The sequence below is a fragment of the Sardina pilchardus genome, chromosome 3 (genome assembly GCF_963854185.1).
Source record: "Sardina pilchardus chromosome 3, fSarPil1.1, whole genome shotgun sequence".
NCBI lineage: Eukaryota > Metazoa > Chordata > Actinopteri > Clupeiformes > Clupeidae > Sardina > Sardina pilchardus.
The window spans coordinates 35,383,370-35,395,112 of record NC_084996.1 but is presented as its reverse complement, the minus strand read 5'-3'; the positions used below and the strand labels follow the sequence as shown (position 1 = coordinate 35,395,112).

At 46.8% G+C, this 11,743-nt stretch overlaps 1 protein-coding gene across 1 annotated transcript in view; it reads left to right on the top strand.

The window, feature by feature from the left end:
* Positions 1-11,497, top strand: part of kcnj19a (potassium inwardly rectifying channel subfamily J member 19a) — a 19,543-nt gene extending 8,046 nt beyond the window's left edge. The window contains exons 2-3 of the mRNA XM_062531262.1: positions 6,120-6,336; positions 10,437-11,497. Of these exons, the coding sequence (XP_062387246.1) occupies positions 6,120-6,336; positions 10,437-11,158 (939 nt within the window). The 3' untranslated portion in view covers positions 11,159-11,497. The remainder of the gene's footprint in view (positions 1-6,119; positions 6,337-10,436) is intronic.
* Positions 11,498-11,743: the final 246 nt, after the last annotated feature.

Sequence of the window (11,743 nt, the reverse complement as noted above, 5' to 3'; positions counted from 1 at the left end):
GTGTGCTCTCTAGACGTTTCGTGACCAGCTCAAGGTTTTATGTCATCAAGTATCACTGGAGGTCCTGTTTCAATTCAATTAGGCTGACCTAAAGCCCAGGCATGGGAATATCATTTGTGCCATTCCTGCAGCCCCACTGAAGGTGTCAGTCTGAACTCCACGGCCAGTCAGTCATCAGAGAGGATGAGGGCACTGGGGCAGGTTGGGCTGGGGTGGAGCGCAGGATCAAAGGGTCCACTGTGGAAATATGTCAGGCATTCGCCTTATTGGCCTCTAAGAAGCCAGAGAGAACTCACATGTGTACAAGTTCATCTGCTTTCTAAAGCAAGTGTTGATGGGCAACATTTACACAGCTTTGTGAGATAATAATACCCCTCTAGCAGCACATATTCAGTCATTCATTCATTCGTTTGTTTATTCATGTATTTGTTTATTCATTCATTCACTGTAGAGCATTATGATATATCAGGCTCTCAAGAGGCCCCACACATTGTTATTTTCCTGACTGTCTCTCTTTTAGACGGACAAATTGGTGTTATTACAAATATTGCAGTGCAATAGCTCTGTGTGGAATTGAATTATTGATGAAAGGTTTGACAGAGGGCAGGAGAAGAGACAGAAAGCCAAACAAGGGGCCAAACAAATCTTCTGATGACTCAACACACTATTCTCTCTGATGCTGTAAAACTAGATAATAGATACATACAATTTCACTTCATGACTTATTAACAACATTCCCTCTTTTTCTCCTCAGGGCATATTTCCCTCCAATGCCTTTTTACTGAAAGAATTTCATTAATTATTCAAATGTAATCAATCAAGAAAATACCATAACCATAAAACTGGAACTTATGAGCTTTCTTCTTGCTCCTCCTCCTCTAATGAACACACTTTTCAGTGTGTCTCCATGGCTCTCTCTGATACCAGCCCTTCCCCACTCCCCTCGGTTACGGAGTGCACTTGGGTGGGACACACTCATAGCGAAGTTCCAATACCACACGCAGCTGTGGGACAAAGTTAACTCTTCCCAGTGGAAACATTCAGAACTCTAATGTACTGTAACCTTGGATTTGTGGGCAGGTGTACTCGCACACAACTCCCATTTGTAGAAATTGACATGACATGCATTAACTGACACATGCCTTCGACAAGCCACCGTCAGTGTTAACTCTGCACTGGAGGGTTTAGAACACACTACCACTTCATGGGCTCTCAGTGGGCCTGCTATGGTTCTGGTCGAGCGTAGGTGCACAGCGTAGGTGTGAGCGTAGGTGCACAGAGCCCATTGGTTTCGGATGGCCCTTGATATTGCAGAGCGTAGTGGCTAGTGGCTTTATACCAAGCCAGTGTCTTGCATGACTACATACCAAGGAGGGAGAGACAGTTTGAGCACACTGTTGTGAAAGCAAGCAAAACTTCATACACTGTAAAAAGGGGAAAGTCATTTTGTCACAATTACATAAACCAGTCTAGTTTTGTACAAAACTCATTATTATGTTCGAATAGTCATTCCAATTGAGCATTCAATTGATCTGATTAAATCGCATAAGGTAAGCATATATAGCCTGTATAAAATGTTATGCTTAGGGATGGTTAGTGCTTGGGGCTGGGTTGCTTGGAGCTGGGTTGCTTGGAGCTGGGCTTTGAGATGGGCCATGGGTGTTTTGGGTATTGAGCATGTACAAGCTATCAGTGAGTCCAGGTTACATGATGTAGTACAGTAAATGCATCTGAATACTGTGACAGAATTGATTCAGAATGTTCCATCACGAGAAGCAGGGATTTTGCAATACCTATTAGCATTGACGCATCAGTATTCACTGCAACATCTGATGCCTATTCTCAGTACATGCTTCAGCTTGTATAACACCAAGAACCCTAATGCCATTGACATGTTTTATTCATGTGAACTGTTTCATTGGAATTAGTTGCTCAAATTGGGGCATCAGAGTATGAATCAATTTTGTAAACATAAGAAAAATGCTGTATTATAATTATTTTTGTGGATTCAATGTCCACATTGCAATTATTTAAATCCCATAGGTTCACCAAATGATTTCATCAACCTTTCTCAACCTTGTCAGTCTGCCATTACGACCAGCCATCCTGACCATATCACCAGAGAACCAGATTTGGTAGTATGGCAGCCGAATGGTCAAATTGCCTAAATGGTTCAAGCGCACAGCTGTATTCCACTCTCACCCTTACTTGATTTGACAACATGAGACCATCAGCCAAAAGAATGCACTGGTTTCACACTGTGCAGTATCACTGCTGCTGAACTACCCAATTCAGACCACAAAGTTGTGCTATTTGACACCTACAGTGGCTGCCTGTCATGAGATCACCATCAAGTTCACCATGCCATCATCTCGCAGCATTAAAAAGGTCAAGCCACGGGAACTTGCTTCTCTAATTAACATGGGGGCCTTGGCAACTCCTGCTTGTCCACAGAGCATAATGTTCACAGACTCTTCAAGTTCACATCTGAGCTCAGATCAGGTCAAGGGTTAGAGGCTTATTGTACATAATATTCTGAGCATTCTGAGTATTCTGAATACTTTCTGTTGCTCCAAAAGCAGGCCTTTCCGCTATAAAAACATTCTGATATCCAGAAATCAGCACTGCATGAGAAAATTGTCAGAGCTCTTTTTTCTCTCTCTAAACAGACAGTGTAAACCTCTTGATAAACATTCGAATCACTCTGATGAATGCTGTTGGGCCTTCCTGAGTTTTTCAACTATACATTTGTCACAATAACTGATTACTGGGCCAAGGACAATCATGCTCCCTGAATACTCTCAAGAGCCAACTACAGAATAATGCATTTGGTGAATTCAGAAAGTCTAATTGTATCTCGATTTTTAGATGGAAGTTCGGAAGGCGCTAGACAGAATGTGCTACGCCTACAGTGTCACTCTTAGCAGGTGATTCCAGTCTGCCTGGTCATGCTGCAGCCTTTGGATTTACCACTGGCTTTCAACACACCACCTCCCCATGGCCTCCCATCTTCCTAGGTTAAGCATAGAGGTGTATGCATGGATCATGCTTGACTCCTGTCTGCACAGTAGATTCCCTGCACAATCCCTGCAAAGCACTCCATGACCCTGGCTATGATCTCGCCAAACACGCTTTTCGCTTGCTCCTCTTTTTGCAAACGTGAACTTGTGAAATATAGCTTATCCACCTGCCGGTTGGGTCCTGTCCCAGAAATCTTGATTAAGACGCGCCTGGCCTCTACTGCCCCTCTGATAACCTCTATACTTAACACGATTGTCGTCATCAAAAAGTGCCATTGTCAGGCAGACGCAGAACTTGTATAGGTTAAAGATGGGTCAGTAATGAGGTCATCAGGAGCTGACCTATAGACTTTTCAGGCTGACATATGCATTGTTGTGATGGTGTTGCTTATTATCCTTTGCTCTATAACTACACTGGAACTGAATATTTTATGAATATTCATCTGCATCTGTAGAATATTTGACGTGGTGCATATCATAGATATAATGAAGCTTTATAATATGTATGGTGCAGACAGCATCTGCACAATGTTGGACGTGGTGCATACTGTAGCGACGCTTCTTTTTATAGCCAAGCACATGGGGGAGACAGCCTGGAGCTGAGCAACCGTATCCCACCAGCTTAGTTTGGCAGTGAAACTGGTGGGATGGCGATGCCAGGCCACAGAAGAGCTGACCTGTATTCTCCCTCGGTTCCTTTCTTCTCATTTCAAGAAAGCCAGGCCAACAGCACGGGCTGGTTCGGCATGCTCAAGACAAAGCCATTCGGGTCAACAGAGCCCTGGTGCTCCTCCTCTACTAGAGACAAGTGTTGCTGCAGGCGCCTCTGTGAAGACGCTTTGTGTGTCAGCATTTGAGATACGGCAATCTGTCTTTTTAATGCTGAGCAAAGGTGACAGCGAAGCGCAGTGAAGCGGTGACATCCCCTGGTGGTACCAAAAGATCACATACACACACGGACACTGAAAACACACACACACACACACACACACACACACACACTCACACACACACACACACACCTCTGAGAGCCTCACACAGCAGATAGTAATAGTAGACACACAAGACACTTTTCTTGACAATAATGGTGCAGCCCCAGGGATGGCTCCTCAGTCAGGCGGCAGTTTTTATCACGGCACAACAGTTACAAACGTATATGTTCAGCAGTTGAAACAAAGCTCTTCTCATTTCGCTGCAATCTCGCCGGTGTGTGTGTGTGTGTGTGTGTGTGTGTGTTGTGTGTGTGTGTGTGTGTGTGTGTGTGTGTGTGTGTGTGTGTGTGTGTGTGTGTGTGTGTGTGTGTGTGTGTGTGTGTGTGTGTGTGTGTGTGTGTGTGTGTGTGTGTGTGTGTGTGTGTGTGTGAGAGAGAGAGAGAGAGAGAGAGAGAGTGTGTGTGTGTGTGTTTGACTGAGCTGAAGAAAGATGCATGCATTTACCTCTTCAGCATGCTGCTGACCCTATGACTTTCTCCACTCAAAGCACATCATGTTTCTGTGAGCTGATCTCAGCACTCTGATACCTGTAGTTCACTTCATCACAAAGCTGCAAACACATCTGCCTGAAATATGTGGAAGAGGGTGAATGCGAGAGAGGCGGGAAATGTTTTTTGTTTGTTTGGTGATGTCTCTGCAGCTACTGTGTGTGGGAGAGGGTTGTGCACGAGAGCTAGGAAGATTGAAGTTTTGAGGTGAAAGGTGTACATGAATGCTTGTGTGTGTGTGTGTGTGTGTGTGTGCTTGTGTCCGTGTGTGTGTGCATGTGTGCGTGTGCGTGGTGTTGATATATAGCCCTTCATGAAATATAGCCTTGGTTTTAAAAAGCTCAGTGTGTGTGCATTTGTGGCAGATGAGTGGAGTTTGTTTGATATGCCTTCACTGTAGTATGGAAATGTGCACTTATGAGCATGCATTATTAGCCAGTGTCAAGAAGACTGTCATAAAAATCAGAACTGCAGTGAGCAGCGATCATTTATGCAGTCCATATAATCTAATGGGAGATAAGCTGGTGTGCAGCCACAACACTGTACATCCATACTGACAGATCCTACTGAGAAAGTGCTGTTTGATCAAGTGTGTGTGTGTGTGTGTGTGTGTGTGTGTGTGTGTGTGTGTGTGTAAGTAATGTATGTGTGTAATGTATGTGTGTGTGTGTGTGTGTGTGTGTGTGTGTGTGTGTGTGTGTGTAGGGGTGGTGGTGTGCGCATGTGCATGAGCATTGTGATTCTAAGTGTGTATTATACGTGCACACTTCTGAAGCCATAAGAAGGATCACCCACCCAATAAATATGCCTTAGAATGCCATAGTGCCTTGGATGTGTATTATTTTGGTGTCGATCAGCCACTCTGAGATGAGAGGGTGCAGAACAAAGGCCAGTGGGAGAGGCAGCGCACCAGGGGGAGATAATGGGCACTGTGGGGCTTGAGAGGTGCAGAGCGCTGGGCACCGGCTCCTTCTCAGCTAGCCATTAAATGTTTCCACCTCAGTGTTCCACCAGTGTGGCAGCTCCTGTCTAAACACTGGCCATTTCACACACACTCTTTCTCTTTCTCTCTCTCCCTTTTTCTTTCTCTCTCTCGTTCTCTCTCCATCTCCCCAACACACACAAACATGCATACATACACACACACACACACACACACACACAGACTAGACAGTGACCTAAGGCCAGTGCTCAGCACACTGGCCCTTGGGAGCTCATGTATATTCAGTGGGGTTGTGTTTATCCAGAGGAGGTAGCTATGGTTATGCAGTTATGACCTGCAGTCATGTCTCTTCAATGCTGGTGTGGTCTGCTCGACTACACTGAACCTGGCTCTGTGACCACTGTGCACTCATAACAGATCACGGTGATATGACCTGATTGCAGATCAGTCCACCCAAAGCAGTAAATAACCAGTGCTAAAGACAATGAAAGGAGTTGAAGGATAGTATAAGTACACTATTGCCTGTGTATCTCTGTAACTGTGCAGTGCAATATTTGTTTGTCATTTATTGTAATTTAGTTATTTTCTCTCTCTGTCCTTTTTCCTCTTTCTGTTGTTTTTCCTCTCTCTCTCTCTCTCCCTCACGCTGTCTCTCTGCATCTCTCTCTTCCTGTAGTCTCGTCAGACTCCTGAGGGGGAGTTCCTGCCACTGGACCAGTGTGAGCTGGACGTGGGCTTCGGGACGGGTGCCGACCAGCTCTTCCTGGTCTCGCCGCTCACCATCTGCCACGAGATCAACCCCAAGAGCCCCTTCTTCGACCTGTCGCAGCGCTCGCTCAAGAACGAGCAGTTTGAGATCGTGGTCATCCTGGAGGGCATCGTGGAGACCACAGGTATGGCTGGTTGACAGCTGCGCCCACACACACGTGCACACACACACACGCACACACACACACACACACACACACACACACACACACACACACACACACACTCCCAGTCCCTGTCTTGTTCCTCACCTTCTACCTCTCTCCAGCCTCCAGGCATGCAGCTGGGCTCCAGCAGCCCAGTATTCCCACACGTGATGCTTTCTCACTCGCCCCCCCACCCCCCACCCGCCTCCCTCTTCCTCTCGTCCTCTTCATTCATCTCCATTACTCCACACTACTGTGAAGCACTCGCGCTGAGATGGTGTCTCTCCTCTTTCACACTGTCGCACAACCATTCCCTTCAGTTACCCACCACAAACCAAGAACTATGGATCCGCTCTCCTCTCCAGCCCTCTCCAATTCTCTCTGTTCCCCCTGGTCCCTTCAGCGTTCTGCCTTCCGGGTGGAGGAGGAGTGGAGCGGAGGCAGATGGAGGAGGAGGAGGAGGTGGTGGGAGGGGGGAGGTGCGGTGTGGTGGGGTGGGGTGGGGTGTGTGGTGAGCAGGGAGGGGGTTCCGACCGCTGATTGAATTATGAGGACTTCTTTATTACTGTGCGGCCACTGTGCGTTAGCTCGGCGCTATGCATAATAAGAGCCCGCGGTCACGCTCGCGTCACTTTGATGTACGAGCGGCAGACTCGCCGCGCAGGTCTCGTGTTTCGGCGATGCCGATACTCTCTTTCTCTCTCATTCCATCGCTCTCTTTTTTCCCGCCGTTGACGAGATGAAATGATGAAGCGTGAAACCTGATGGATAGACATGGACATGTGAAATGGCCCCGGGCACTTTTTGTTATCTTTTTCCATTTTCCTTTTATTTATGCCTGTTGAAGTGGTTATATGGCACCTTTCCAATGAACACACACACACACAATATTGTGTAATACAGAGTAATAAAGGGGTGTATTCGGTATTCCACTATCTTGCTTCCCTCTAATCTCTTTAATTGAACCCCTTGTTTTTCGGGTCATTCTAATCTGTACCGATAGCTGGCTGTCTTGCTTGCTGGTATACTGCTGTATCAGTATTGCCTCTGACTCCCTCCCTGTGATTCCTCCACTACATTTTCCTCATATCGTTCTGCTGTGTGTTATTTTTGTTTTCTTCATGGGTCATGACTGGTGATCGAAAGCTGTAGCAGTACACAAGCAGCAAACTCTGGCATCTGTGTTGTGATACCTCAAGTGATTTATATCTCTCTGATATATATATATCCAGTATATAGCTCTGTGCTGTGCTGTGTGGGTGCTGGCGATAAGGTCATTAAACTAGGCTGCTGGCTTTAACCCCTTTCCTATTCATTTGCCAGCAGCTGCATCATATCCACAGAGAGCAGAAAGAAAATGTTCAATTTACTCTCAGTGTACAACTTACACACACACACACACACACACACACACACAAAGACACACACACACATACTGTGACAGAGTCGACCCGAGAGGTCTGCTCCACTGAGCGCAGAGTGCTTATTGACTGACAGTAAGGGGCTCGCTGGTAAAAACAGCCATGTCAAGCAACCAGGGTCAGCAGCGAGGGCCAATTCCCACCACGATACTCCCATGCAGAGGCATCAGTGGGTCATTCCCACCACGATACTCCCATGCAGAGGCATCAGTGGGTCAGCCTTCTCTAGCTGAGCACATCTGGCCATCTTGCTGAGTGGGCATCATCACTCCCACAGGGGCCGTCTGATATCCATGAGAAACACATACCAATACTCATATGAGAAGTGGAATCATGTCATAACTGCATACCGGTAGTTTGTTTGTAACTAATGTGATTAGTCACAAGTATCACTTGTCATATTTGTGACCCTGCGCTTCCCAATGCTAGAAAATCTATCATAAACAAACGTACAGGCTAAAATGTTGAATTTCACGTTTTCGCTTAATTCGACAGTATACTTTTTCACAGAATTTCACGGAAACACATAAGTTTTGACTCTTAAACCCTGTGAAGATTCAACACATTAGCAGTCCGGTTGTCCACGCCGCTTAAAAAGGTGATTTTTCTCCTCATCTGACATGTCGTGACGGGAGAACCATGTCAACATTGAATGCGGTTATCTTAGCGATAGTTATTGCAATACCCTCGATATACATATAGTTGGAAAGCTTACTGTAGTTTATGGCCATTCATGAATAACTTAAAATTCAATAATTCAGCAGCATTATAATGTTGTGTGCAGAAGCCCTTTTTGTAGTTTTTATGAGAATGTCTTTTTGCATACTGCTGGAAGGGATGCTCATTACTATTTATATTGTGACTGAAAATAATGTGAAGTGACCAAATAGTGGACTCATCGCTCTCCTCCTGTTGGGTGAAGCTGCATGAGAGCCACGTGTCACTCTATACAATGAACGATTCAATCAGCGATGATGCATGGCCCAGGGTCAATAGTATGGATCTCTGCAGTTATCTGAAAAATTGTCTTTAAGACACCTAATTAGGTGAAGAAACGGGGGCATTCCTGACCAGCAGCCTCATGGTGCTCTTGACTCGGCTCGTTACACCGGCATCCCAACAGCTCCCTGACCAGTGGTTCATTAGACGAGTGCATGGACAGTTCATTGAGCTCTGCGCATGGATGGTGTGGAACGCACAAACAGAAGCCGACGGTTATTGATCCTGGCTCGGCACATCTGTCCTTTACAGTGGACATACTGTACGCATGCCGCTCCCACTGATTTTCAACGGAATTCCAAAAAGATGGGGCTTTTGACTGCTGCCCTCTGGAGAGCCCCTTGCGTTGTGCTCACGTTGAGCTCATTATCAGAGCTGAAGGGGGCATGCTTCTCAAGTGACAATGGGCTAATTGGATGAGTTGTGCTCAGTGTAAATGTGCAAGAGAGACATCGCCGGCCCCTTTATGGTCCGTGGACAGCCCCCCATCTCATTTGCTGAGAGTATCATTGTGCCAGGGTCTGCTTTTCTTCTATTCAGAGCGCATCTCCAGCACTCAGCACTCGCCCGTAAGCCCACTCCCGCAACCTGCAACTCTCTCTCTCTCTCTCTTTCTCTCACTCTCTCTCTCCTACTTCAGTCTCTAGTAGCTGACTGATGATGCTGGCTTTTCTGCTTTCATGAGCTGTTCGGCGAGAGGAGTGTTTAAATCTCTTCTGTGGGGTGCTCACCGCGTGTCAACCTCAGTGCTTGTAAATTTCCACAGAGAGAGCAAGAGAAAGAGAGAGAGAGAGAATGATCAATAGAAGAGGCAGTGAATGAGCAGAAGAGAATCAAGGAGAGAGAAAAAATGTGTGCAAGGCTTGCATGTGTTTATGTCTAAATTATGTTGTGAACTCATGTTTGAAAAGGACATAATACATGCAGACAGTCTCTTTGAACTCGACCATTTTAATTATGGCTTAGAGTCAAACTGATACTATTCTTGACTGCTTTTTTTCCGGAGCAACCTCTCTGTTTCGGCTGTTACTCCTTTCTTTTTCTTTCTTTCTTTGTTTCTTTCTTTCTTGTTTATCTGTTTCTTTTTCAGTCTCACCATAATTTTGTCCTTTTTTCCTGTGGCATTTCTGTCTCAACTGCCTCCTCTTTTACAGCAATGCTGAGAAATGACTGATGTACGGTATTGTAAAAACAATAGTCAGCTCAAGAATTTTGAATGAAATGATACTTTTATACTTTTATACTTTGAGGACATTTTGATCCCATACTTACATTCTTACTTGTTCTTGAGTAAAAGAGTCCTTCTACTTTTAACAGAGACTTTTTTAACACACGTACTTCAAGCTGAGATTTTGATTTGCCGTCTCAAATCCGGTAGAAAAGAGAGCCTAACATATTTCCCAGTATGTCTGCCAAGTTTTCTGATATGCTTTTTAGTTTTCACAGCTGTTGTGTTGTTAGAGCACAAATGTACTTGCCTGGTCATCGCCTGTTGCGAGTGTCATCCTAGCTGTATATTGATGGACCATCACTCATTTGCATCAGATGAAATCAACTGTCCCTCTCTACCCTCTCTCTCTCTCTCTCTCTCTCTCTCTCTCTCTCTCTCTCTCTCTCTCTCTCTCTCTCGCTCTCTCTCTCTCTCTCTCCCTCTCTCAGGGATGACTTGCCAGGCTCGGACGTCCTACACAGAAGACGAGGTCCTGTGGGGTCACCGCTTCCTGCCCGTCATGTCCCTGGAGGAGGGCTTCTTCCGCGTGGACTACTCCCAGTTCCACAGCACCTTCGAGGTGCCCACTCCCGCCTACAGCGTCAAGGAGCACGAGGAGAAGTCCTCGCTGCCGTCGCCGGCGGCCACGCCGCACCGCGACCGCGTCTTCTCCGTGGACTGCCTGGAGGCGGTGGAGGAGCGCGGGGGTCGTGGAGGAGGAGCAGGAGGAGGAGGGGGGTCGGCGTCCAGCAGGCTGCCCAGCAAGCTGCAGCGCATGAGCTCCTCGGGCAAGGAGGACCTCCAGCGGAAGGTGCTGCGGCTGAGCTCACAGCCCGCCGAGCGGGCGTGCAGCACGGGCGACCTCCCGCTCAAGCTCCAGCGCCTGGGCTCGTCGCCGTGCCAGGACGACATCGCCGGTGGCGGGGGCGGCGGCGGTGGTGGTGTTGGCGTGGCCGTGGGCGTTGGGGAGGGCCAGGGGCTGCAGCTCAAGTCGCTCAAGGTGGGCTTTGAGCCGGCCGTCATGACGCGCTCCACGGGCGACCTCCACCGGCGCAGCCTGCTCCACACGCAGACGCACGCGCCCCTCCACACGCCCCTCGGCACGCCCACGCCCACACGCCCACAGGACAACTTGCCCGCCAAGCTGCGCCGCATGAATGCCGACCGCTAGCCTAGGGCCCAAAGGAAACAGTCCCAGAATTGAACTGCTGACTCCCAAAACGGATTTTGACAGGATGTATAGATATATAATATTTAATATGGACAATATGAAGGGAATGGCGCTGGAAGCATGACTTGGATTTGGGTGGATCTTTACCAATTTAGCTGTTTTTGTTTGAGTCTGTCTACATTTTGACAACAGTAGGAAACATGAAGAGCAGCTCTTTACTGGATTTACTGTGATTTAATTTCAATCTTAGTGACAGAGAAAACACTGGCACTTCTGTGTCTTGCTCATTGTCGTCTGTGCTTGTATACATATTATTCCCACCACACACACTCAAACAGTTCCCCGTTGTATTTCTTAGTTTGGAATGAATAAATTCTATTTAAGATGACAGCAAACAGCATGGTATTTCCCTTCTTCTTTCCATTCCTCATCTTACAGGTGAAAATAACCTATGATTGTTCACATGGAAGGTATAGAAGTGTCATCTGTATACAAGATGTCTGTTAGACTTAGAAACCTAGTCCATATACGTCTATGTATTATGTGCATGCAGGCACACAATGTCAGTCAGCCCTTATAGGGATG